Source organism: Microplitis mediator, chromosome 1, assembly GCF_029852145.1.
Source record: "Microplitis mediator isolate UGA2020A chromosome 1, iyMicMedi2.1, whole genome shotgun sequence".
Taxonomy (NCBI): Eukaryota; Metazoa; Arthropoda; class Insecta; order Hymenoptera; family Braconidae; genus Microplitis; species Microplitis mediator.
Window position 1 is genome coordinate 3,881,592 of NC_079969.1, and position 27,194 is coordinate 3,908,785.

Below are 27,194 nucleotides of genomic sequence, written 5' to 3' on the forward strand. Positions count from 1 at the left end.
AATTTTTTTTTTTTCAATTTTATAAAAAGTTTAAAACTTATATATAATCATGTTTGTTAAAATAATAACTATAATAATATAACTTTGTAAATATGTATATGAGAAAAATAACACTACAAGTTAATGATGCGTGATGAATATAGACAAATAAATTATGCTTTATTAAATATATATTTAAGTTTAAATTTAATTTCCTTAAATTGTCTAAAATAATTATTGCTGCTGATCATCTTTTTCCTCTGTCACATTTTCATTTTCTGCATCTCTGATATTTGAATCTTGTTCAGTATTTTCATCTTGATTTGTTTCCATTGGCATTGTGTCCGATGCACTGGCTTCTGGTTCAGCGGACTCTTGTGAATCAGTGGGTACGTCATTAATCTCAACTGCTTCAGCTCTTGACTGCATGATGCGATACATTTCTTGCTCCAATTGCACACATGCTTGTTCTATCTCATAATTTTTCGATACCAACCCGACCCATTGAGACTCAAGAGCCCGTAATTTTTCTCCTCCCTGAGTTTGCATTGACTTCCGCTGCCAATTTATTTCTTGGATATTTTTACGAAGGACTTGGAGTTTTTTCTGAGCTTGACTCACCATTTGGACTAAAATTTCCAGGTGAGACTTCCACGCTTCACAACCGTAGTCCATTATCAGCTCCAAGTTACAAATTCTGAAATACATTTTTATTAGATAATTTATTTAAAAAGATATGAAATTTTGTCAGATATAAAGTTCGATATCTCGAAGAAAAGTCTAAGAGAAACTAGACTTTTAAAAATCCATACTCCAATAAGTCATTTGTACAAAACGGTCCCAGAAATAGAATTTTTATAAAATCGGTTAATTTTTTCAGAAAAAAAAAGTTGACTAGTTGACTGTAGTGTCGTTTAATTTATTTCGAAATCTACTCGATGAATTCTGATAGAAATTCTTTGAAAATTTCACCATAGGACAAATGTAATATAAAGATTTCTATGAAATCTACTAGTAAATTTTTCTTACCTAGTGGCCTGATGTTCCAATTGCGCACAACTATTTTCCACACTTTCATTCCAAGCTGTCAAATCATTCAATTTTCCAGGAGGCGGTGGTGGCAACTCATATCTTTTCATACTCAAAACTTCCATAGGTAATCGATTTTGCAGCCGCTCAAATTCGTGTTTCATTACCTCGGTTTCGAACGCTGTAATGTTCAGTGCTGGCAAGTGTTCTAGATAATTTTTTGTTGGTCTGTAACGTCTGGTTTCTTCCTCCACCATCGCCAATGCCTGTCAGAAAAATTATCAAGTAAACAAAAATTGAATAAGAAAAAAATTCGTTTCTTTGTTTGAATAATGACAGAAAACTTTAATTGAATAAATTGTAAAAAAAAATATTTTAACATCATTATGACGACGTTAATTTATGGAATTTAAATATAGTGAAGTATACGTTAATTTTATTGGTAAAAGAATAATTATAGAAAATATAAATAATAATTTTAAAAATATTAACCTGAAAAAAAATTAGTAAGAAATAAATTAAAATGTATTACCGCTTCCCGGATTCCAGGTTCATCGTAACCTTGGTCAATGTAAGGTAAAGCATCAACTACAACTTCACCAGCCATTTTTATTAAACGCAAATTATAACAACAAATTTAAATAAACTTTACTCTTTTTTATGTAATTATTTTGCTTACAAACAATTAGTAGTTTTAGTCTGTACTCTGTACAAAATCTATAGTGCTGCCCTGACGAGCATTCGTGGTGGTAAAATAAAATATTTAAATGATAAATAATCGGTTCTTGTCGACAACTTTCAGCTCGCTGTTGCCGACAACTTGGCTACAAGTTGCTTAGCAACTTGGCGACAATCTACTGCCGCAACCTGTCACCAACTTTCTGAGCAACTTGTAGCCAAGTTATCGGCAACAGTAACACGAGCTGAAAGTTGTCGACAAGTTGCTCGGAAAGTTGCCGTCAACTTATGGAAATGCCAACTTTTGCGGCCAACTTGGCGACAGGTTGCGGCAGTAGGTTGCTGACAAGTTGCGGCCAGCTTTGGCTATCAGGGTACTATCGCCGACATTAATGTCAGTCCTTTTTTGAAAACACTGTGAAATAAACATCCATATTTTTAAACATCTACTGAGACACAAGTCCTTAAGAAATAATCGAAAAAAAAAAAAAATCTGTAATTGAAAAAGTAAATAATAAATTAATCATATAAAAAAGGAATGTATAAATAAAAATATTTATTATAAAATATGTCTATAAAAAAATAATCTTAAAAAAAAAACTCCCTATATTAATATATAACTACAGATAAATTATAGGTATTTTTAAGATTTAAAGAAAAAAAATTTCTTATATTAAATTTTTGTACTTAATAATTTATCCAAAAAAAATATTAAAATTAATAAAATCAAAAGAAAATAAAAAATATGGCTCATATAAAAAGCGGTATAAAAATTAATGTCCTAAAATAAAATACTATATATATATATAAATATATGAAAATAAATAAACGCATTTCTATATAAGTATACCAAATAAATTTTAGTATAGTGAAATAACCGAATAATAACATATACAAAAAATTCAAAATATAAACTAAAAAATAGAACGTTTAAAAAATAATTGAACAAATAAATATATCTATAAATATAAAACTCATAAATAAATTAACAAAAAACAAAGAAATAGTAACAATAAACATCCATATAAAAAATAGAGCAAAATAAACTTACACATAATAAACATAACCAGAAAAAAAAATCAATGAAAATAAATATCCATATGAAAAACATAACCATATAAAAAAGAAGCATGAAAATAAATTTATAATAAATATATCGATTTTTTTTTTTTTTTTTTTTTAGAGCGGCTGAGGCAGCCGTTCGGCACGTGCGTAGCTCGGGCGATCACCGAAGTTAAGTAGCATTGAGCATGGCCACTACTTGGATGGGTGACCGTTTAGCCACGCGTTGGGTTCAAAAAAAGGTCTCTGACCGTTAGGCGCGGGATGAAGATCCAGTGATCGGTAAAATGGGAATATTATCGATCACTGGAGCTTCACCCAAACCGAAACTGTACTGGCTAGGTTTTCTATGTGGTTTCCCTACGCCACTACACCTCCATTGCACGAGGGAGGTCGTAGGGCATCACCGTAATGATGCAGTACAGTATAAGCACAAGTCGGCCCACAGCCGCACAATGAAGGCAGAAAGAGAAGTAAAGCAGTTCCGATATAAAGGCAAAAAGTGTAAAAGGCCGTTACTACGGCTATATACTAGAAAAACAATTAAAAAAAATTTTTTATTTAAAAATCGATTCGGTTTGGGTGAAGCTCCAGTGATCGATAAAATTCCCATTTTACCGATCACTGGATCTTCATCCCGCGCCTAACGGTCAGAGACCTTTTTTTGAACCCAACGCGTGGCTAAACGGTCACCCATCCAAGTAGTGGCCATGCTCAATGCTACTTAACTTCGGTGATTGCCCGAGCCACGCACGTGCCGAACGGCTGCCTCAGCCGCTCTAAAAAAAAAAAAAAAAAAAAAATCGATATATTTATTATAAATTTATTTTCATGCTTCTTTTTTATATGGTTATGTTTTTCATATGGATATTTATTTTCATTGATTTTTTTTTCTGGTTATGTTTATTATGTGTAAGTTTATTTTGCTCTATTTTTTATATGGATGTTTATTGTTACTATTTCTTTGTTTTTTGTTAATTTATTTATGAGTTTTATATTTATAGATATATTTATTTGTTCAATTATTTTTTAAACGTTCTATTTTTTAGTTTATATTTTGAATTTTTTGTATATGTTATTATTCGGTTATTTCACTATACTAAAATTTATTTGGTATACTTATATAGAAATGCGTTTATTTATTTTCATATATTTATATATATATATAGTATTTTATTTTAGGACATTAATTTTTATACCGCTTTTTATATGAGCCATATTTTTTATTTTCTTTTGATTTTATTAATTTTAATATTTTTTTTGGATAAATTATTAAGTACAAAAATTTAATATAAGAAATTTTTTTTCTTTAAATCTTAAAAATACCTATAATTTATCTGTAGTTATATATTAATATAGGGAGTTTTTTTTTTAAGATTATTTTTTTATAGACATATTTTATAATAAATATTTTTATTTATACATTCCTTTTTTATATGATTAATTTATTATTTACTTTTTCAATTACAGATTTTTTTTTTTTTTCGATTATTTCTTAAGGACTTGTGTCTCAGTAGATGTTTAAAAACATGGATGTTTATTTCACAGTGTTTTCAAAAAAGGACTGACATTAATGTCGGCGATAGTACATTTCAAAAACATTTTCACGAAAATTCTACATTATCAACGATAGCACAGTATATTGACAGTCAGTATTATCTTCCTAGTAAAATAAAAAAATCGACTACAACTAATTTATACGTGTTTACACACCATCTCTCCATATTAAATCAGATTTAAATATTCACTTTTTTTAAAACCCACCGAAAAATATTTCATTCTTATGGTAAACCCATACACATTACCATTTTATTTTTAGTTAAAACCTTATATTAAAAGAGGTTAAAAACTTATATTAAAAGAGGTTTTAGGGCAACATAATAGCACTCATTTTGTAAACAAATTTGCTTTATTATTTTCTTACTTTATCTAAGATACATTTTTTTAACTTTAGCGACATAAGCCGATAAATGGCCAGTAAATAATTCAAAATTGAACCCACAATAAAAATTATATAATGAAAAGAAGAATTTAATTTCAATTTATGCAGTTGAATTATGCAGCGCAATATTTAATCTCAATTTTTATGCAGTTTTACTGTTAAATAATTGTCACACTGAGAAAAAATTATCTTCGGACAATCAAATTGGTTTTGTTAAATTCTGTTAAACTAAAATCTATTTGGGACAACTAAATTTTATTACGTCAATATAATCTATTTTATCATTTTTAACAAATGGTTTAATAGACTCTATTTTGTTGACATTAATATTTCTCTCTCTAAGACAATAAAATCATTTGGTAGAGTTGAGAAAATATTTATTTAATGGACAACTAAACTATTTTGTAGTGCCAATAAATCCAAATATTAGAGCAAAATATTATTATATTAACTCTAATAAATATTAATTAGACACAAAAAAATATATTCATTTAGAATAAATATATATATTTGTTCGAGGTTAATAAATATATATTTGAACCTAATGATTATTGATTCAAAAGTTATGGTGTCAGGCAGCAGCAGCGGGAGTAGTTCGGTGCTCGCCACTAGATCGCGCCCACCATTTGTGGTGTCCCTGGTAAGATACTTATTTCAGAGTTTGTATATTCGCCAGCTTGAAGCATCCTGGGATGGTTCGTCCGCTGAATATTTTTGACACTAATATATGGGTATCCTGTATCACACTCTGTCATTAATGTGTTTAATATTAATGTTTTTTCTGAACAATTTTTGTCATAGTACGAAAAAAAGTACGTGTGAGGGAAATAAATTATTTTTCTAATTATACATTTATTTAACTGTTAAATAAATATTCTGTCATTTTAAAATAATGTTTAATTATTATTAATAAGTCATTCTCTAAGGCTCACGAATATATTTCATTATGACTACTTCATAAGTTCTACAGGTAATCAATTTGATTTCATGCTTGCTACATAACGCATAATTATCTTTACTACATATTTTATAGTTTCTAATAATTTGTTTTGTTGATGAACTATACAATATTCAGTGAAAACAACCAAATATATGATTGGCAATGGGCAATCAAATCATTTTCTTGTCATAACTAAAATTTAGTTGTCAGGAGAAAATTTTTTTCTCAGTGCATAATCTATAATTTCTTTTAAAAATGAAGATAACCCAAAACTTTACATTTTATCGATTAAAAGTCAACATACTTTTTTTTTAACTTACAGAGACGTAACAATTTATATTTTATCCCGATCTACTGGACGTCTTGACAATCACTGAATATTCAAATGTTGACTTCTGATGATATTTTATTCATCTTGAGATTTTAGTTTTAGTAAAAATTTTTTGTATTGATGAAAACTTGTTGATTATTATTTATTTGGATTCTGTATTTAGTTTTTGTTTGAGGTGGTCTGAAATATAAAAAAATTTTGTTAGTCAAATTTCAACAAATTGAATAAAATAAAATTCTTACTTTGTTGTCATTTTGTACTCGATGCGACTGGCGTTACACAATTATATCGATTTGGAGATCAATTGGTAGTTGCTCTAGAATAAACGGAAAATGATCTTCGTAATTAAAAAGAATCACTTCTTGTCCGAAAAGTACAATCGGTACATCATCATTTTTCTCGAAAATACAGCCTTCCAAAAATCACTAAAAAATTTATAAAATTTTCTTGTTCCTTTAATTTTTTGGATAAGTGTAGATCTTTTAAATGTTTTATAAACGATGAGTATTATTTCAAAAATTTATTTTTTTATTTTTTTAATAATTATGATTTTATCGAAGTTAAATCTAATAATTAGATCTAAACTGTTTCACCTGGAACTATTGAGATGATTCTGATTTTTTCATTTGCTTTTTAACGACTAATTTTGTTCGTTAGCCGTTAAAAATCTTATTAACAGATTAATTTATAAAAATATGGGAGGGAGCCACATTACTACCCAAAATTGTCTGTTCGCCTCGAGTGAAATGTCCCCCACATCACTTTTCAATATTGGTCAAACCTTGCTGTTTGCCACCAATTGTATGAATAAACCCTAAGGGCCAGTTTGTTATGTCCTCAGTGGCCTCAGGTGCCTCCACCTGTTAATTAATTAGTGAACTTGAGATCCGTAAATAGGCGCGCATTTAAATTTCATTTGAAATTATATATTAATATCTTACAACACTTATTGCGTCTTATCAATATTTAATCAATAATTTAAATAATAAATCGTCATGGCACATACTTATTAAATTATGTATTTTTATTATGAAACTTTAAATAAATAGATAAAAAATCTTTATTTTGTATTCAGAGAAATATAAATACAGTTTGAGTGGTCTTGGAACGTTTCCCGTCACCCGATACTTAAAACCTAAACAAAACACACGCATAAAAATCATGAATAGGCTCTTGTTCTGTAGTTAACAGTAAATATGGTTATAAATAAATGCATACTCCATAAACAAATAAGAAAAGGATGTATTTAATAAATAAACGTTACTTATAAATGAAAACCATATCACAAGAACTCAACTATTATTGTTAATATATATACATATTAAATAAAGAGTGACTCGTATAATAAATAAATTAATAGAAATATAGAAATATAGCATTAGAATAATTACAATGGTGTTTCATGATAAATAATAATGTCAATCGTATTAAATAATTAAATATAGAATAGTTAACTAAAAGATTGTATTTAAGTACAGAAAAATGGAATATAAATAATATAAGTAATAAGTAAAATCATAGAACGGATAAATAAAGAACGTAGATTTGTAAACTCATATCTCGTACGTGTATTAGTAGGAAGTATAAATGTATGAGTATATAATTAGAAAGAACGTTGATATGTATAAGTACATCATATATTGCATAAGTACAATCAGCTGCAGGTATTCATACCGTACCCGGTTACAAGCGTGTCTTGCAGATCTCTACCATTATCACTCTACCAACATACAACTCTCTCAAATAGATTTCTATGCGAAAATATCAATACTAAATATATTTATGTTGCAAAATAATTCTATGTAAAATTATCTCTATGTAAACTTATTCTATTAAGTATAAATATATGCGAAAATAATTCATGTCCAAAATATCTCTATATTATATATCTCTATGAAAATTAAGTCTCTACAAAATTTACTATAATATGACAGAATTATGTGTTAACATATTTATATTATGGAATTTCTCCATAACTATACAACTCTCCTTAATATTTCTCTATTCTGCATATCTCTATGACACAAAAATTCTATGAAAAAATTTTTCTATTTAAAAATTTTTCTATGTTGACAAAAGTCAGTTTCATAACATCTCTCAGCAAAAAAAAAACTAAGTTTTACGAATGATTTTGTGTCTTACCACCAGCAATCGCGTGGCGCTACCATAAAATTCCAACAACAAAACAATAATAATGATAATGATTTAAGTAATTATAATTTTTTCTTTTTAAATGTCATTAAATTTGAAATTATAATAAAATATTGACAAAGTCAGGATTCAAATGAAATTATAATAAAATACTGACAAAGTCAGGATTCAAATTTAATGACATTTAAAAAGAAAAAATTATAATTACTTAAATCATTATCATTATTATTGTTTTGTTGTTGGAATTTTATGGTAGCGCCACGCGATTGCTGGTGGTAAGACACAAAATCATTCGTAAAACTTAGTTTTTTTTTTGCTGAGAGATGTTATGAAACTGACTTTTGTCAACATAGAAAAATTTTTAAATAGAAAAATTTTTTCATAGAATTTTTGTGTCATAGAGATATGCAGAATAGAGAAATATTAAGGAGAGTTGTATAGTTATGGAGAAATTCCATAATATAAATATGTTAACACATAATTCTGTCATATTATAGTAAATTTTGTAGAGACTTAATTTTCATAGAGATATATAATATAGAGATATTTTGGACATGAATTATTTTCGCATATATTTATACTTAATAGAATAAGTTTACATAGAGATAATTTTACATAGAATTATTTTGCAACATAAATATATTTAGTATTGATATTTTCGCATAGAAATCTATTTGAGAGAGTTGTATGTTGGTAGAGTGATAATGGTAGAGATCTGCAAGACACGCTTGTAACCGGGTACGGTATGAATACCTGCAGCTGATTGTATGTGTGTGAGTATGAGAATAGTGGGAGAAGTCGAAGAGTGGAGAGTCAGAGATCTTTCTGCCGTCTGATATAACTTCACTTCTCTCCGAGAACTATTGACGAGCACAACTGTTATTACTGATCAAATCTTATCTACACTTTATAATAAAACTCAGTCTTCAGATAAAAGTTATTTTATCAATTACATCTATCCTTATCCATAATTTCATTATCTCATTAAATAATAATCATAATTATCATCATCATAGTCAACAATAAATTTATCACTGTTTTCAAATTCAAAATTGGTCCTGCGTGACAACGAGCTGCCCACTGTCCAGGAGGTGGCGTCAGTTCCGATCCTAGTAACCTCCCAGGACATAACAAGTTTGTTAGGCAGCATGGAGAATAGAGACAAGGAGCCCGAACTCAAGTGACACCGACCCTGCCTGTTCTAATGGTAACCGAGGCGCTTTCGAAAAGTTTCAAAGTTGATCACTTGTGGCGCTACCATTGCGTAGACCAATATTGAAAAGTGATGTGGGGGACATTTCACTCGAGGCGAACAGACAATTTTGGGTAGTAATGTGGCTCCCTCCCATATTTTTATAAATTAATCTGTTAATAAGATTTTTAACGGCTAACGAACAAAATTAGTCGTTAAAAAGCAAATGAAAAAATCAGAATCATCTCAATAGTTCCAGGTGAAACAGTTTAGATCTAATTATTAGATTTAACTTCGATAAAATCATAATTATTAAAAAAATAAAAAAATAAATTTTTGAAATAATACTCATCGTTTATAAAACATTTAAAAGATCTACACTTATCCAAAAAATTAAAGGAACAAGAAAATTTTATAAATTTTTTAGTGATTTTTGGAAGGCTGTATTTTCGAGAAAAATGATCGTATCGAAAAAATAAATAAAAGTTAATTGAAGCTTGAAATCTCTAGTTTAAAGATCTTTCAGCAAAATAATTTTTTGAGCTACGGTTTTTGCGGAATCATAAGAAATAGTTCGAGACAAAATTTTTCTAAATTTTTTAGTTTTGTTTTTTAGGTCTACGGGGTCGGAAAAATTTTTTTCGAAAAAACCAATTTATGGTTCGTTTAGGAAATTTATTTAGCTACAATTTGCTTTTTTTTTGTTTCTCTGTACGACAATTTACTGCTGAGGTATCAGTCTTCAAATGAAAAAGGATCCTTTTGTCTTTGATTATCGATATCTCAGCAACTAATGGTCACACAGTAATTTAAAGGGCAGTTTGAGAAACTTGAATAAATTCACTATAAGCTCCATTTTCGATTTAAAAAAAAAAAAATTTTTTTATCCTTAATATCAATTTGAAAAACCCACAAAAAATGGCCATTTTCTGGTTTTTTAGTCAACTCATCGCTACTTTGCAAATATTGATGGAAAGGTTAATGTTGCCAGGTGATTTTGCAGCTTGATGTACCCCCAAAAACCCTGGAAATTATCAGATTTATCCATTGAACCGTTTGTCCGGGCCGATTGCTCTAAGTCTTTACAAAGCAATTAAAGGAACAAGTTTTGTTCCTTAAATTGTGTAATCATCTTCAAAGTGAAAAAATTAATCTATTCAAAAGTTATTAGAGCTCGAAGTAAAGTTGGAGATCTTCTTACTTTTCCGGTGAAACTATCAGACTTATCACAAAATTTTATAAAGTGTTTTTTATTGACAATTTTATTCTCCACAAATTATTATCAGTAAAGTTTTTTCAAATTCCGCATTGTTTTCTAGCTATTTTCATTTCAATGTCGAGCTCTTGAAATCGATCAGAACCACTTTTTTAATTTTTTAATTTTATTAATTTTTTAATTTTTAAATGCGCGTTTTTTAAAAATTTTATTTTATTAATTATTTCTTTATCTATTAATAATTTTAAATATGAGTGTGAATGTAGTAGACGTCAGACGAATTTAAAATTATAAATAAAGAGAGTAAATAATTAGGAAAATTACATTTTAAAAATATGCGCGTTTAAAAAATTTAAAAATTAATAAGTGCATTTTTTCGAAATATTTCATTCAAAATTATTTACTCTATTTATTTATAATTTTAAATTTATCTAAAGTCTGCTACATTCACACTCATATTTAAAATTATTAATCGATAGAGAAATAATTAATAAAATAAAGTTTTAAAAAAATGCGCGTTTAAAAATTTAATAATTAATAAGTGCATTTTTTCGAAATATTATTCACTCTGTTTATTTATAATTTTAAATCTGTCTGATGTCTACTACATTTACTCATTGACAATTTCAAATTTTTAAACTTTTTCAATAAATGAATAAGATGTAAGTAGAATATAAATTTAAAAATTCGTGGTTAGATAATTGAAATATCAGTACGCGCGTTTTATTAAATTTCATTGATTAATTTATTTATTTAAAATTTATAAATTGTCTTACATCTGCTACACTCACACTCGTATTTTTTCGAGTGTGAATGTTGTTGTCAATTGACGATTTTTTTATGAGTGTGAATATAGCAGACGAGACAATTTATAAATTTTAAATAAATAAATAAATTAATTAAAAAAAATGCGCGTTACATTTTTTTTTAGTCCTTATGTAACAAATTAAAAAATAAATTACCAGTGAAAAATAATTCATTAATTTATAATGAATATTCCAAAAAATTATTTTGAAAATTCAATTTTTTTGAACAAAGGAGATTACCTGAATTTTGAAAAATTTTGTAAGAATAAAGTAACCAAATTGGAATTTACAAAAATACCCAGTCATTATTCTGTCAATGGTCAAATTTACTATGAAGTTTGTTAATAAATGATAAGATTTTATTCATTCAAATTTTTTTTATAATTAAACTAAATCTATTTCAGATAGAAATGAGGTTACAAGGTCTAAAAATTCTGACAGCATCACTAATACCCCATGACATTCTCAATATACGTTTGCAGGAATTAAACCCGCCATATTTAATAAGAAATATTAATTTTTTTATTCCCATTGACGTTAATGCCAGTGAGATTCTTGTGAAAGTTAACGATAATAAAACAATTAGCATCCATGCTCCGATGAAAACATTGAGTTTTGATAAAACTCTCGTTCAAAAAAATCAATCACTTTCTTAATTCATCGGAAAATTAATACTGAAATTTTGAAATAAATAAAAAATGGATCGAGTCATCAATTCTTAGTTTATTTGCTAAAAAAAAGATATTAAATAATTACAAGTCTGACAACTCTGAGTTTTTATATTTTTTATTTTGCATCGGCTCTCATGTTCTTAAGATGTTAGTTCTGTATGTTGGTGACAAATTATTTCTTGGCTGGTGCTTTTTCAGCTTTTACTGCCGTGGGTTTTGTCGCCGTGGGTTTCTTCGCTGGCGCTTGGGTTTTTTTCGGTGCTTTCGCTACTTTTGGCTTGGCCGCTTTCGCAGCAAGAATCTGCTTCTTACGACGTTCCAATAGACTTTTGGTCTTAATAACTGGAGATTCTTTCGTCAATTTAGCCTAGAGAAGAGTCAAATTAATTATTAATTGATACAAGTATTTTAATTCGCTTCAAATTTTTATCCGCATGCGCGGATATCCTGTTTTATCATAACCGTAAAGCAAATCCTGTGCCATTTATCGACCGGTGTACTGTTATAAGTAAAAAGGCAACGCAGATTTCTAGATTTACTACCAGCGTGACATAATGAGTTCATAATGACACGTTTTTTTTTTTGTAATTGATTTGTTGAAAAAAAAAAATCGGAAAATTGTCTTCTGCTCTGATAGCCAAGTTGACGGCAAAAGTTGGCGCTTCCATAAGTTGACGGCAATTTTTCGAGAAACTTGTCAACAACTTTCGGCTCGTGTAACTTTTGCTCACAAATTGACTACAAGTTGCTCAAAAGCTTGGCGACAGGTTGCGGCAGTAGATTGTCGTCAAGTTGATCACAACTCATGTACACCAACTTTCTGATCAGAAGCTCTGGCTATCAGGGTGGTTTCAGGATTATAAAAAATCGATTATTTAAATTCCAAATTAAAAAGATGTTAATTTTATTAATGAATGTTTGGAAATTATGTCTCAAGCTAGACATTAATAAACTCTAGATTAAAACGCCTATTTCCATGTTGATATAGCACCTGACTGGACCATCATGGTAAATAAATTACTAGATGGGGACATTTCTACAGTGCATAATTTAAAGTTTTCAAAAAATTTTGAATATCTAATTAGTACCGTATTGTTAAACGATTTCTGTGACTACGATTTACAGGTTTGATAAATCAGGATAACCAGACATGTGTTGAATAAAGTATAGTACATAACACGTGGACTAGATCATTATCCTTAACCCTTTCCGGTCGACCTTGAATCCCTACTCTTAATTTGAATTGTACGTATCATTCTTAAAATGAGAGAGCTATGGTCTGTTTTCTAGAGGGGGCCGGAAAAATGGTAGGGGGCGCTTGCCTGCACTACCACAACTAAACTTTCACTCATACTGCTTTGCAACGGACTTAAATTGGCTGTATTCCCACATGACTCACAGATACTTCGAGCCGGGAAAGGGTTAAAACACAATTTCTTTGGTACTCGTCTCCGGAGTTCATTAAACACTCGCCTACGACTCGTACTACAGCTATTGCGCATGACGAATAAATGTTGACTTAGTCCACTAGTTACGTAATGTTCTATTGTATTATTCAATACAACTTTAGATACTTACACCACTTTTCTCAGCGAGAACAGCTTCACGAGCAAGGAGACGTTGTCCAGCAGTCAAAATTGCAACTCTCTTAGTAACCGCCGCGTATGGGTTCAATTTCAACATCGCACGTGTGTTCTTCAATGGGTTCAATTTCTTCACACGACGAATAACCTTCTTTCTGTAAATCAAAAAGGAAAATAACATTATTATCAAGTAAATACATTAAAGATTAATATTAAATACAAAAAAAAAGAAAAATTGTTTTAAGTCAGAAATGGTTAAAATTAATAATCACTGTAATTCAGCAACACGGACCAATAAAATCATCATGAATAATAAACAATTATTTAAAAATATATAACATAAATAGTGATAATACCTGGGGGCACGTAAGACTTTACGGATTTCTTCGGACTTGAGAATACGAGACAAATCAGTATTAGCCATTTTAGGTGATGGTAAATTGTAACCCTTCTTGAGTTTAGATTCTTTACGCCATGTACCGTACAAAGCGTCTAATTTTTCAAATGCTGACTTTGTCCAGATGACAAAACGACCTACGTGACCACCTGGCGCAAGTTTCAACAGATTCATCTTGTTGACATTCATCAAATCGACTCCGGGAATGTTGCGGAAGGCTTTACGGATACCCTAAAAAATTAAAAATAAATTAGTTGCTGTAAAATGTTTTACTTTGCTGATATACTTTATTTATATAAGAGTAATTTCAGATATGGTTATTTTAAAATCACTGTAAATCAGCAACACGGACCAATACATTTCATCATAAGAAAATAATTAATGTAGAAACAGTTAATTAAAACAGTACAGAAAAAAAAAGAATTTCTTCGCAACTAGGAAATAAAAGCAAAAATTTTTGTGACTAGAAAAAATTGTTTTGGTCTCAAGACAATTTTTTCCGTAAGAAAATTTTTGGTTTCAATTCAAAATTCCAAAAACAATTTGGCGCCAAGAAATTCTTTTTTTGAATGCAATGGAATTTTCAATAATTACCTTATCTTGTCCGTAAACAATCAATGGCCCACGACGTTGGATGCGACGACGGTTACGCATTTTACCTTTACCAGCACGGAAACGTTGCGATTTATATACCTAAAAGTAAAAGTCAATTTTTAATAAATTAATTAATTCAATTGATGAGGAAAAAATTAATTATTTAATAAAATTCAAAATTAAAAAATAAAATTTCCATGAAAAAATGTTTGGAAATTATGTCTCAAGCTAAACATAAACTCTAGATTAAAACGCCTATTTCCATGTTACTATAGCACCTGACTGGACCATCGTGGTAAATAAATTACTGGATGGGGACATTTCTACAGTGCATATTTTCTCCCATCTTTATAATATTTGAATTTTATTAGAGGCAAAATTAAAGTATTTACTTTTTGGACATCATTCCACGCTTTGATACGACGCAAAAACACTACAGCTTGTTTCGTCTTGCTGTACTCTTCAATTTTTTCCGACACAACCAAAGGAAACTCGGGAACTTCTCCGATCATATGTCCTGGAATTCAAATATAAAAAATTATATACATTGTAAAAATTATAGAAACATAAGAAAGAAAAAAATTTCAATATTTGGGTATCAGAAAAAAGCTTTTGTTTTAAAATCAAAGTGATCATAAACACGGACCAAAAGCAATTCATCATGTAATTTACACGTGGGATTTTTATTTTTTGTTAGCGGGAAATTTGAAAATTATATACCTTTTGACATAACTAAAGCAGGGACACCTGATGCAGCGATGGCTGAGACTAAAGCGTAACGTCTTTGGTTGACGTTGATATGTCTGTGCCAACGGCGGTAAGTTTTAGTTGGTGCAAACATACGTCCTCCGCGACACATGTTACCGAAAGCTCCCTGACCAGAACGGTGAGTACCACCACCACGTACACGAGGAATACGTGCTACAGCACGTCCTGTACCCCAGGATTCAGCCGAAGTTTGATGACCTAAAAAACATTTAAATTTTTAAATTAAAATGAAGATAAATAAAAAAAATAGACGACAGACGTCTCATAATTTTTGAATTTTTTTAAAAACAAGTTAAAAAAAAAATATTTAAAAAATTGCCCCTGTAGTTTTTTTAATTCTCTACGTGTGCATATTTTTTTTTTATAATTTCTTGTTTTGAAGGAAAATCAAAAAATTTTCGTCTTCTAACTCCATGATACTGAAAGAAGTCACCGTCTAGTAACTTTTAAATTTTTTCAAAAACAAGAATTTATAAAAATTAAAAGAATTGCACTTGTAGTTTTTTAAATTTTCTACATGTGCGTATTTTATTTTTTTTATAATTTCTTGTTTTTGAAGGAAAATCAAAAAACTTTTGTCTTCTAACTTCATGATACTGAAAGAAGTCAACGTCTACTAACTTTGAAGTTTTTTAAATTTTCTACATGTGCATTTTTTTAGTTTCTGTAATTGACTTTTTAAAAAAATTCAAATCCTAAAATTTTTAATTGTCTGTAAAATTGAGGATCATAAATAATTTAAAATTAATAAATTACCGGCTTCTTTAGAGACAGCATAAGGTTGACGTTTGTTCTTAGCCATTTGCTGGTGAACATCGTTTACCAAATCAACACGAATGGGTGCTTTGAAAACAGCAGGAATTGGAAGAACATCTTTAGTTGGTTCATTTTTGTCACTGTAAACAGTGACAATAGCTCGAGCAGTTGATTTCGACTAGAATAAAAAATTCATTTATTACTTTCTTTCTTTAAATTAACCGCCAAAAATTATATCATTTAAATTCACTCAAATGCGTTACGTTTAAAAAAATTCTAGTTTCATACAAATTTGTTTCTTTTATACCAGAAATTAATTTCGTTGTCAGAAAAATGAGTAATCAAATTGTTTTCGTAGCATGCAATATTACGAAAACATGGCGTCCAAACCTCGTAATCGCGGAAACGAACCTCAAAAAATTACTCCGTGAAAATTAAACATCCAAGTGAAACTTAAACACTTTTATGTTTGTTATATTGTTAGTTAACAATTAAAAAATTAATTTACGGTAAATTAATGATTAAAATTAATTATACGGAGTAATGAGTAATGAAAATTAATTAAAATATGTAAGCATACACGTGGTCGGTATCACAATGAATGAGTATTTGTATAAAATAAATTTATTTATTAATAAAGTTGTGGAAAATTTATAGATTTTAATTAGCGAGGAATTAATGAAAGTTGTTAATTGCAATTAATAAAATTAACTTACCATTATGTGGCTTTTTCCACCAATTAGATGGTAAAAAAATCCACTAACCAAGTGCACTACGCGTACCCGGTCGTGAAAAGAAGGAGGAATCTAGAGGGGAAGCCAAACCGGATGTTCCATATCACGCGTCACGTGATTTTGTAATTTTCTGCGCATGCTTGAATTGCCGCCATTATTTTCAAAATATTTTTTAGACAATTAACAATTATGGAATTTTTTCAACTATTTAATTAAAGAAACTGAAAATATGCACATGTAGAAAATTTAAAAACTATGGCGCAATTTTTTAAATATTTAAATTTTTTATAATTTATAGTTATTTAGAAAAATTCAAAAATTATTAGACTTTGATGTAAATTTGAATTTTTAAAATAAATTATAATGGAAAATTTTCTTAGCAGATAAAAATTATTTTGACACATGAAATTTTATAAAAATATATGTACAAAAAGATCAACAATTGCGTGGAATTTTTTGAAATTATATTTAGTAATTAATTTGATAGAATAATAAGAGTTATATTTATGATACTGAGTTTCCACTGACGTTTAATTTTTCTTCCATGGATTTTACTGATTAAAATTTTCCCAACTGTCAAAATTAATTTAAAAATTATTTTTTATTCAATTTAAATTACTGACAGCCTTAAGATGTCAAATAATTTTTTTAGCGCGTACTATTAAAGTTTTTAAAAAAAATTTTTAAATTCCCGCTCTTTGCTCAAGACATTTATGGCGGCTACACATGAAACTGCAAGACATTTGAGCGCATCATCTTTTTTGTGCTGAATAATAATTAATAATCTAGTTTAATTATAAATTCCAAATTTTTATATATTTTGCATAAATATGAAAATTAATTAAGAATTTTTTTCTTTCAAATTTCTTTTTTTTCTTTTTTTAAAATTTAATCTTTTCTCAAACTCCTACATGTCATCCTGCGCTCCCTGTCGGAGATAAAAATTTTAAGTTCTAAATAAGTATATATAAATATATAAATATATCACTGCAAGTAATATTTACTAATACGGAGCGCTCCGATATTTAACCGGCTTTCATTAAACAAAAATTGTTTATATCACAGAAAAATAAACGACATATATTTTTTTGTTATCAAAAAATAAACTTTACAATTTAGTAAAATGATTTAAAATATTTTTAGTTATTCTATTTATTTTATTAATTAAACGACTGTAATTAAATTACAAAAAGTTTTAAATTATATTGTAAGGTTAGTCCACTTGTGCACTTATTAATTTTTAAATTTGAATGTCACCACTAATTATAAAATAATAATTAGTTTTGTTATTCCAGTGTTTATAATAATGGAGTCAAGAACGGAATTCAAAATAAAAAACCCGCCGACTGATGCAATATCGGCGGTTGAATTTGGACCGAATTCAACCCAATTTTTATTGGTATCATCATGGGACTCAACAGTTAGGCTTTACGACATTCATGCCAATACGATGCGTTTAAAATACAATCATGATCAACCTGTCCTAGATGTTGCCTTTCAAGTAATCAAATAATATTTTTAACTAAACATTTTATTTTTATTTATTCCTTAATATTAAGTATACAAAATTTGAGATTAAAACCAAGACAGCAACCATGACTAAAACCAAAACAATATTTTAGAAAAAAAATTCAAGATCAACTATAATTTAAAATCAAAACTAAAATTAAGACGGAATCCAGGAAAAATCCTAGACAAAATTCGAGACTAAAACCAAGACAAAATTCTAGACTACAATTTTTTATGAATGGTTATATTAGCTAGTCGCCAATTCGAATGTTTCAAAATAAATGACTATTTATATTTGCATTAAATTCTATATAAAACAATCAGATGTGAACTCAGTTACGCACAACGCTGCCAAACTTATTATTTTATATTTTTTTATATTTCTAAACCTCGTTTTTCATGGGCCACTTTGGATATTCAATAACTCACACAATATTCGAAATTAAGAAGTATTGTTCAGAAACTTTAGGCTCAGAATTATCCCCTCAATTTAAATCTCACCAGTGTAAAACTAATTTTAGATCACCCTGTCATTGGTTTGTCAGTCGAACATTATCAGACACTAACAAAAATATGTAATTGTAAAAGTAAGGTCTAAATATAATTTCAAAAGTTAACAATGTTACTCTGATAGAGGCAAAATTACCCAGGTCAACTGTACTGTAATTATTTTCAACCATTTAAAAAATCTTTACTCGCCTAAAGAAAATTTTTACTTACCCCAATAAATTTTTTGCATTGTGAATTGAAAACAAAAATTTATTTAGAACTAGAAAAAATTACTTAGTGCAAGGAATTATTTATTGACCAAAAAAATCTTTTCTCGCCCCAAGACAATTTTTGTATTTAATTGATAATGCATAAATTTTATTGGTGCAAATTAAAATTTTGTGCGTTAAGAAATCCTTTTTTTCTGCGTATTTTATAAATTTAGTAGTGATATTCGGGCAGTCACGTAGTGACTGCAGGTTGCTTGTTTTGAATTAACTTAGTACCTTAATATTATTTTAAACTTCCCGCTATAAAAATTTAAAATTTTAAAACAGGGAAGTTATTGTTTATTAATGCAATAATTTTTCTATTTCCACATCGAAATATTTGATGTCTTCACCGAAGCAAATTTTTTAACAAATTGATCATGATCAGTAATTAATTGTGGATTTTTTATCAGGATGCAGTACATGCGTATAGTGGAGGATTAGGTTGTACACTAAAAATGTACGACATTAATGCAAATGCAGAAACGATAATGGGTTCACACGAAAAGGCGATCAGAAAAATAGAATACTGTTCATCGGTGAATGCAATTTTGACCGGTGGGTGGGATGCTGCTGTCAAATTATGGGACCCAAGAACTCCCACCTGTGTCGGAACTTATTTGCAACCTGATACCGTACTCGCGTTATCAGTTTGCGGTGATAAATTTGTTGTCGGTACTGCCAAGAGAAAAGTCTGTATTTGGGACTTAAGAAATATGGCCGGAATGTTCCAAAGACGGGAAAGTAGTTTGAAATACCAGACACGATGCATCAAAGGATTTCCTAATGAACAGGTCGGTCTTCATTCATTTATACATTTTTAGTATTCAGACCCCCCACTTTTTAATTAAAAATAATTCAATCATAATTCTCATATTTTTAGGGCTACGTCCTGAGTAGCATCGAAGGTAGAGTGGCCGTAGAATATTTAGACACGACTCCAGAAGCACAGAAGAAAAAATATGCATTCAAATGCCACAGAATAAAAGAAAATGGCATTGAAAATATTTACCCAGTGAACGCTATAAGTTTTCACACGACCTACAACACATTCGCTACGGGTGGTTCCGATGGATATGTTAATATCTGGGACGGATTTAACAAAAAACGTTTATGTCAATTTCATAAATATAACGCTGGTGTCGCAACATTATCGTTCAGTCACGACGGCTCTGTACTGGCTATCGGTGTGTCATTTTTAGATCCTGCTGAAGTTACCCCTGGTGTTCACGACGAAAAGGAAATTTATATTCGTTATGTTAATGACCAGGAGACGAAGCCGAAATGATGGTCTTCATATAAATAATAATAATAATAATAATAATTGATTTAATAATAAAGCAATTCTTTTATAGAAAATATTTCGATTTATTTATTTCCATAAAGATATTATATACATAAAATATTTTTGTGCTAACGTAACATAATTTTTTTGTATCATATGTACATCATTAAAAAATAATTTTTACTATTCAAAAACAATAATAATTAACAATTAGTTTATTTATTTTAAACATTCGATTGCAACATATATGTATATATATGTAAAATTGACATTTTATATGCTACTTTTGACAACTTTATTTGCTAATATATTTTCTCAAATAATCACGTATTATTTCGTGAGTAGTAAAGCTGATGCCAACAGCAACCGGCCCTTTTACCCAATTCATAGTCAATCCTTTGTAAAATGCCATTAATCCTTCCTCTCTGTTAAAGAAAAATTTAAGTATTTGTAGCAGAGCTTGATATATACAGTAGTATATTGTGCTACGAGGGCAATCGACAAGACCGCAAGAGTTGGTCAGTTTTTTTTACTAATGCGGTGATAAGATAAGGAGGTGAAACGACAGATATATGTTAAAATTTATGTAAAAATATTATGCGGGTCCGGGAAAAAAGTTGAGAAGTAAAATATTAAGAATCGAGATGATTTTTTATTTTTAACATGGATCATTAGCGTTCGCCGCTCATTTAATTATTGAATGCTGTAAGGAAAAGTCTGAAAAAATTGTAGATCTTCTTCGGACTCCTAACTGGGCAATAGAGTTTTTGCCAACCCCGAAAATCCCTTTTTCAATAAACATTTTTTATCAAAGTTCGGAGGCCTGTAGGCTGTTTACAGTATAATATTTGAAAATTCATGCACACAAACGACCCATTTTCAAAGGATTAGGGTTAACAATAACTAGGAAACTAACAAAAGCGCCCTGATAGCCACACTCTAAATACAATTGCTCAGCAAGTTCTGCAGTGAAACACTTACGGCTAACTTAACGACAAGTTTCTGGCAAGCCTCGGCTGGATAATACTTGCGTGCAAGTTGACGCAAATCTACTGCCGTCATCTGAATGTAATTTGACAGAAGAACTTGCGGTCAATTTGAAGTGAAACTTTAAATCAACTTAAGGGTGGGCAGTACTAACCGAATTTTCGAATTTTACTTTTCTGATTACGTTTAGAATAATTACGTCACTCGAGTGATGAAAACCTTCCGACAAAGATTGTCTTACACATTTTTTCGGAAGCTATAAAAATTTCTGTAGTAACAATTGATTAATAAATTAAAAAAAAAGTAAAATTCAAAAATTCGTTTAGTACGGCCCAGCCTTAACGTCATTGTCTGACAGTAACACTTGTAGTCAAATTGAATTCAAGTCAACAGACAATTTACTGTCAACTTAAAGGTAACTGCTTGCTCTCCACTTTTCTTTAAGTTGCCTTCAGAATACGGCAGTAGCTTGAAGTTAACTTACGGTTAATTAAGGTGGCTATCAGGGCAATTAATTATTTTTCAAACTAATTGTGAAACTTTTTCTTTAATTTTAATTTTAATTTTTTAATGAAAATCAATTTATCTGTCACTGAAATTTCAATTTTTTAATATCGATATTTTGCTTGTGTTTTTTTTAGATATTTAATTAGCATTTTTTATTTAAATTTCACGGTTTTTATGGTCAATTTGCGTACACCAATCATAACTTTAGTGCGACGTTTATGTGGATTTCCCATATGAGAATCTAGATACCCATGGATTCTTATATAAATCTATACTTTTCTATATGGATTTTTATGGGTTGCCATGCAATCCCCCATGGATTTTTTGCTAGGGTCCGTATTCCGCATTAGTAAAAAAAAATATTAAAAAATGATGTAGATTTAAAACTTCGAAAAAAATCCTTAGGTATGGAATATCTTCTATATATTTATATACTGGTGAAGGAAAAAATAAATAATATATACTTACTTATAAATTTTGATAAAAGTAGATATCATGGTATGATAATAAGCTCCTTTGACTGCTGAGGTCTGCATCCGCCTCCTTATTATGTCCAATGGATAGCTGGCAGTTTGTCCAACAAGACCAGCTATTGCTCCACAGCTCAATGAGCCCACAGTCGCGAGTCCAGGATTGAGTTGAATTTTTTCAACTGTTTATCAACAGGCGGACGGATCATTTAACACTTTAACATGTCCGTCATCTCTCTCCTTCATTAATATTAGTATTAATAGCGCGAATCGTTTAAAAACTTTTTAAAGCTTTTCTTTTTTATTACAAAAAAAATTTTCATCGAATTATTATTTTTTTCGCATTGCAAACAACTGAATTTTTTTTTCTTTGACATAAAATTTGTTTTTAACGAAATAAATATAAAGAAAAACCTTAAAAATAATTAGCCATCATGTTATGGAAATTGATGTGTTAAAGGAAAAAAGCTAAAATTATAAAATAAAATGTATAATTTACCTGTCATTAAATTCTTTAGCGTATCGTAAGTGAAAAAACTGAACCCTGCGTAGGGAATGACCCCAAGTATTGTCGGAGTAAATCCTCTATAAAATGCCATGAATCCTTCAGTTCTATAAATTTGTAAAAAAACTTGACGTAGTGTTGAATATTCAGCTTTTTGTGTCACTGCCATACGCGCACGTGCCAAATCCAATGGATAAGTCAAACTTTGAGACGTTACACCAGCTAATGAACCAGCTAATAATCTACGACTCGGTGATCTAAAAATTATTCAAGTTTTCCTTTAAATGTGAATCCAATTTTTAAATTTTTTAAAATATTCATTTTATATAAAAAATAAATAAACAAATACTATAATTCTTGAAAAAAATTTGATTCGATATGAATTTGTAAGTTCGAACTATTCGCACACCCCTACTATTAATTTAAACTCTGATGTTAATATAGTAAAGTATTTATTTATTTTTTTTGTTTAAAATTTTAGAAATACTTACGTATTATGGCCATTGACATTCAATATGTGTTTCCATTGTTCATGTGCAGCAAACTGTATTGCAGAATAAGGCACAATTCTTACCATAGTTGCACTATTGCCTCGCCATAAGCTTAACAAACCCTCTTTTTTATATGTTTTTATCAAAAAATCGATCGCCGCACGCTGAGAATACGGCATTTTTGAAATTTGAAAATTTATTTTCGTTCGGTCTAATGGCGCAATTGTTGTCTTTGCTAACGCGCCTGCTGCTGCGCCAGCTATGAAGCTCGTTGATATACGTTCGAAATTTGATAAACTTGTAAAGATTTTGAGTTTTTTGTCCTTTAAATAAATAAGATAATTAATTATACTTTGATTTGCAGCACTTTGATTAGTAGTTATGTGATATCAGTTTAATTCACATCAACATGGTCAAATTTCTGTCGCACTTAACAAAAATGAATGGATCACTTAGTGCTGATAAAATTAGTTAATAGTCAGAATGAATAGCTGGTGAAATAGTTGATAATTACGTAGTTTATGAGACGTAAAAAATAAATTTTTCCCCACTTTTATATTTTAAGAGGCTGTAGTTACTAAACTTTGAGAGTTACGACAAATTGTTTGATTACAAAAATTGTAAGGCATAAAATTCCCTACAAAATTGTACTGTACATTTTTTATCCATTATCAATAGTTTGGGCGCTAGATGAGATTTAGTGTTATTATAAATTTTAATCTAAGAAGCGATTCGTGTTGAAATCTAATCGAGTTACGGACTCGACTCAAAGGACCTTTTCTGTAGCAAATTCAGTCCTCTACAAAAGCCCATAAGTCAAAATGGAAAAAAAAAATTTAATACGGTGAGCGTAAGAAAGTTATAAAAAATTATTTTTCAATGTTGTTTAAATGGGAATGATCCTGAAGTTAGCAGACAATTAAAAATTTTCGGATTTTTTTTTCAACAAATCAATTTTAAAAAAATAAAAATTAAAAATATGCACATGTAGAAAATTTAATAAACTACAGGTGTAATTTTTTCAAAAAAATTTTTTTTCATAATTTACCGTCTAAAAAAAAATTCAAAAATTATTAAACGTCAGCTAACTTCAGTATCATTAAATGGGAAAAATAAAAAATGGATTAGCAACGGGTTAACATCGGAATTAAGAGCTGACATGCGTTTCAAAATTTTTGTTTTTCCACCGACTACAAGATTTTCAGGTGGGACTTAATAAAAAAAAAATGTTGCTCTAAAATGAAGCACCCTTATGAGTATCCATTAAAAAACGTTATATGGGAACCCATATAGGAATCTAGGCTCGATTTCCATAAGAATTTTTTTGATACGGTAGACACTGACTTTTTTGATGTACAATTACCTCATCTTCAGTCAATATCAAGCCACTACTCGGCTGCCCAATTTCAAAACCTAGTAACTGTCAAAAATAAAATTTTTGAAATTTGAATTAAATCTCACAAGACTCCAGTGGAACTAAAAATCGATTTTGAAAAATTTGTACCTGTGTTTTGAAATTGGGCAGCTGTACAATATCAACTATTAAATATTTTTTTATACAACATTTATTTTCATTTTGATTTGTTTTATATCATTTTTTTTATCTGCTCATATATCTTTTTATCATCACACTTTTTTGTGTAATCATCAATGTAAATCCGATTGGCGTTAAATAAATAAATATGCATCGTTGGTAAAAAAAAAACAAAATGATAAAAAATTTATTAGATAATTACTAACCTGTTTATCAACACTGATTGAAACATGACTACTGTCATTACCATGAGTAATAACATTATTTTCTATACTTGCAGCCATAACTAATGAATGAATAAGTTATAAAAAAACTTGACTTCGATCTACAGCTTGATTTTTCACTCATAATTTATTTATTTATTATCTTGCTATCGCTGTTTCCTCAGCTCGTAATGTTTATCATTTTTTTAAAAAAATCATTACAAATATCAGTACTACTAGTGGAAGATAATCTAAAAATTTATAAAAAAAATTACTTTTTTTTTCTTTATCAACTATGTAGTAATTAAATAATTAGCTTACAGTAAAAATAATAAATTTTATCATTAATAACCTTCTTCCAACAAAAAGTTAAGATAAAATATTATCTTGTCAGATGCTAATTACGCACTGTAATGTATTATGTTCAACAGATTCATAAACAATTAAATATAATAAATAATAAATTTATAAAGTAATAAAATACTCTAGTAATATAAATTTCTACTGTATATATAAATTAATTATCGCATATGAATACAAGTAATTAAGTAGATAATTAATATAAAAAAAAAAAAAATACCTTGAAAATATTTTTACTCTGTTGTTTTTGACGTTTGTGTTTAGTAATAAAGTGATATTTTCAAAAATTTATTTTTACTGACACTTGAGGTTACTCTGTAGCTCTTACTTTTGATTTAATTTAAAAAAATTTGAAATAAATTAAAATTAACTGTCTGTTAATTAAAAACCCTAGATTTTTATATATTTTAGTTATTTAATGTTCCTGAATGATTTAAAAAGATTCCAATCTTTGCCCTTTGACCAGAATTACATTCGGAGACGACTATATACACGAGAAACGTCAGAAGCTGACGGACTGTAGACTAGTGAAACAAGTTTTACACACGCGCGCGCACACACACAGACGTGAAGTTAAACATGACGTTTATGATGTGTGTTATGTGTGTACAAAGTATGCACGTGCGCATGTCGGACACATATGAGATGACGTCGATTTAAATTATATAGAAATCAACAGAAGTTAAATAAAACAATGAGACCAATTAGGAATCAATCATTTTATCAGCATGAAATCATTAGTTTTTATGACACATGACACTGAAGTTAGCCGAGGTCTAATAATTTTTTTTGTTTTTTAAAAGATTAATAAAAAAAAATATTTGAAAAAATCGCATCTGTTTTTGTTATTTTTTACGTGCATATTTTTAGTTTTTTTTTTATGATACTAAAGTTAGCCGACGTCTAATAATTTTTGGATTTTATTTTAGACTGTAAATTATAAAAAAAAAAATTTGAAAAAATTGCACCTGTAGTTTTTTAAATTTTCTACATGTGCATATTTTTAGTTTTTTTTTTTTTTTTGTAATTGATTTGTTGAAAAAAAAAATCCGAAAATTTTTAATTGTCTGCTAACTTTAGGATCATTTTTTTTGTTAATGATTTTTTGAAAATAAAAAAGAAAATTTTTAATTGTCTACTAACTTCAGGATCATAAATTTTGCTGATGGCAATTTTTTAAAATTTTGAATAAATAAATAAAATGTCAGAAGAATGAAAATTTAAAAATGTGTACTTAGATAATTTAAAAAACAGTACGCGGATTTTTTTAAATTTCATTATTTTAATTAATTTATGTATTTATTCAGAATTTATAAATTTTCGCATGTCTGCTATATTCACACTTATAATTTTTTTTTGTTTCTTGTCTTAATTACAAATAAATTGAACAATTAAAAAGATAAAATTTTAAAAAATGCACATACCAATTTGTTAATTCTGTAAATGCGCATTTTTTAAATTTTATTCATTTATTTAAATATTTTTAAAAATCGACAGTCAGCTATTCACACTCATGCTAAAATTTACTTACCAAATTTGACTCCTAATTGATAACAATTGTAAATAAATTTTTTAAAAAATCTACACAGCAAAATCGTAACTACCATGTACTTTTTTTAAATTAATTAATAAAATTTTAATATCCATGACAATTGAAAGTCATTGAATTTTTTTTTAAAATGGAGGGGGGGGGTTTAAATCCCCTGAGAATTTAAATTCAAAATAACTAAAAAAATTCTATATCCTGACGAAATTT

General features: G+C 28.7%; 4 protein-coding genes, 1 long non-coding RNA gene and 3 other non-coding genes across 10 annotated transcripts; 2 read left to right on the forward strand and 6 right to left on the reverse strand.

The window, feature by feature from the left end:
- Positions 1-134: 134 nt before the first annotated feature.
- LOC130664547 (pre-mRNA-splicing factor SPF27) lies at positions 135-1,733 on the reverse strand. The gene is made up of 3 exons (XM_057464501.1): positions 1,541-1,733; positions 1,009-1,274; positions 135-676 (listed from the first exon to the last, which is right to left on the reverse strand). Exons 1-3 carry the CDS (start codon positions 1,613-1,615, stop codon positions 214-216), a joined length of 804 nt encoding a protein of 267 aa, XP_057320484.1. The 5' UTR covers positions 1,616-1,733; the 3' UTR covers positions 135-213.
- Positions 1,734-11,233: 9,500 nt separating this feature from the next.
- Positions 11,234-12,319, forward strand: LOC130669015 (uncharacterized). The gene is made up of 2 exons (XR_008990096.1): positions 11,234-11,662; positions 11,731-12,319. It is a non-coding gene; the product is annotated as an uncharacterized LOC130669015 (long non-coding RNA).
- Positions 12,030-16,970, reverse strand: LOC130669009 (60S ribosomal protein L4). The gene is made up of 8 exons (XM_057471651.1): positions 16,812-16,970; positions 16,096-16,273; positions 15,292-15,537; positions 14,964-15,088; positions 14,572-14,670; positions 13,937-14,208; positions 13,576-13,735; positions 12,030-12,364 (listed from the first exon to the last, which is right to left on the reverse strand). Exons 1-8 carry the CDS (start codon positions 16,812-16,814, stop codon positions 12,170-12,172), a joined length of 1,278 nt encoding a protein of 425 aa, XP_057327634.1. The 5' UTR covers positions 16,815-16,970; the 3' UTR covers positions 12,030-12,169.
- Positions 13,821-13,890, reverse strand: LOC130678354 (small nucleolar RNA U18). The gene has a single exon (XR_008991801.1). It is a non-coding gene; the product is annotated as a small nucleolar RNA U18 (small nucleolar RNA).
- LOC130678355 (small nucleolar RNA U18) lies at positions 14,280-14,348 on the reverse strand. The gene has a single exon (XR_008991802.1). It is a non-coding gene; the product is annotated as a small nucleolar RNA U18 (small nucleolar RNA).
- Positions 15,166-15,239, reverse strand: LOC130678352 (small nucleolar RNA SNORD18). Its single transcript, XR_008991799.1, has one exon. It is a non-coding gene; the product is annotated as a small nucleolar RNA SNORD18 (small nucleolar RNA).
- An 846-nt stretch (positions 16,971-17,816) lies between the features above and the next one.
- On the forward strand, positions 17,817-20,545 carry LOC130669296 (mitotic checkpoint protein BUB3). Of its 2 annotated transcripts, none has more exons than XM_057472104.1 (4): positions 17,817-18,041; positions 18,111-18,330; positions 19,510-19,890; positions 19,980-20,545. In XM_057472104.1, exons 2-4 carry the CDS (start codon positions 18,136-18,138, stop codon positions 20,382-20,384), a joined length of 981 nt encoding a protein of 326 aa, XP_057328087.1. In that variant the 5' UTR covers positions 17,817-18,041; positions 18,111-18,135; the 3' UTR covers positions 20,385-20,545. The 2 variants fall into 2 exon arrangements, with proteins under 2 accessions (XP_057328087.1, XP_057328084.1); XM_057472101.1 differs by having other exon boundaries at positions 18,125-18,330.
- Positions 20,546-20,626: 81 nt separating this feature from the next.
- On the reverse strand, positions 20,627-25,968 carry LOC130669311 (mitochondrial coenzyme A transporter SLC25A42). 2 transcript variants are annotated; one of them, XM_057472117.1, is made up of 6 exons: positions 25,659-25,968; positions 25,082-25,329; positions 23,342-23,664; positions 22,845-23,107; positions 22,344-22,527; positions 20,627-20,806 (listed from the first exon to the last, which is right to left on the reverse strand). In XM_057472117.1, exons 2-6 carry the CDS (start codon positions 25,157-25,159, stop codon positions 20,677-20,679), a joined length of 978 nt encoding a protein of 325 aa, XP_057328100.1. In that variant the 5' UTR covers positions 25,160-25,329; positions 25,659-25,968; the 3' UTR covers positions 20,627-20,676. The 2 variants fall into 2 exon arrangements, with proteins under 2 accessions (XP_057328100.1, XP_057328107.1); XM_057472124.1 differs by lacking the exon at positions 25,659-25,968 and adding an exon at positions 25,400-25,502.
- Between the last annotated feature and the right edge of the window lie 1,226 nt (positions 25,969-27,194).

What these genes read in the sequence shown, in the direction of transcription:
- LOC130664547 (XM_057464501.1), bottom strand. Translation starts at nt 1,615, where the DNA reads ATGGCTGGTGAAGTTGTAGTTGATGCTTTACCTTACATTGACCAAGGT. An exon ending in AACCTGGAATCCGGGAAGCG is followed by an intron (nt 1,275 to 1,540) that starts GTAATACATTTT and finishes TTTTTCTGACAG; the next exon opens with GCATTGGCGATGGTGGAGGA. An exon ending in TTGGAACATCAGGCCACTAG is followed by an intron (nt 677 to 1,008) that starts GTAAGAAAAATT and finishes AATGTATTTCAG; the next exon opens with AATTTGTAACTTGGAGCTGA.
- LOC130669009 (XM_057471651.1), bottom strand. An exon ending in TTGTTTACGGACAAGATAAG is followed by an intron (nt 14,209 to 14,571) that starts GTAATTATTGAA and finishes TTAATTTTTTAG; the next exon opens with GGTATCCGTAAAGCCTTCCG. An exon ending in TTCTCGCTGAGAAAAGTGGT is followed by an intron (nt 12,365 to 13,575) that starts GTAAGTATCTAA and finishes ACTCTTCTCTAG; the next exon opens with GCTAAATTGACGAAAGAATC.
- LOC130669296 (XM_057472104.1), top strand. Translation starts at nt 18,136, where the DNA reads ATGGAGTCAAGAACGGAATTCAAAATAAAAAACCCGCCGACTGATGCA. An exon ending in TCCTAGATGTTGCCTTTCAA is followed by an intron (nt 18,331 to 19,509) that starts GTAATCAAATAA and finishes ATTTTTTATCAG; the next exon opens with GATGCAGTACATGCGTATAG. An exon ending in AAGGATTTCCTAATGAACAG is followed by an intron (nt 19,891 to 19,979) that starts GTCGGTCTTCAT and finishes TCATATTTTTAG; the next exon opens with GGCTACGTCCTGAGTAGCAT.
- LOC130669311 (XM_057472117.1), bottom strand. Translation starts at nt 25,159, where the DNA reads ATGGCTGCAAGTATAGAAAATAATGTTATTACTCATGGTAATGACAGT. An exon ending in AATGTCAATGGCCATAATAC is followed by an intron (nt 23,108 to 23,341) that starts GTAAGTATTTCT and finishes AATAATTTTTAG; the next exon opens with ATCACCGAGTCGTAGATTAT. An exon ending in ACTTTTATCAAAATTTATAA is followed by an intron (nt 20,807 to 22,343) that starts GTAAGTATATAT and finishes TTTCTTTAACAG; the next exon opens with AGAGGAAGGATTAATGGCAT.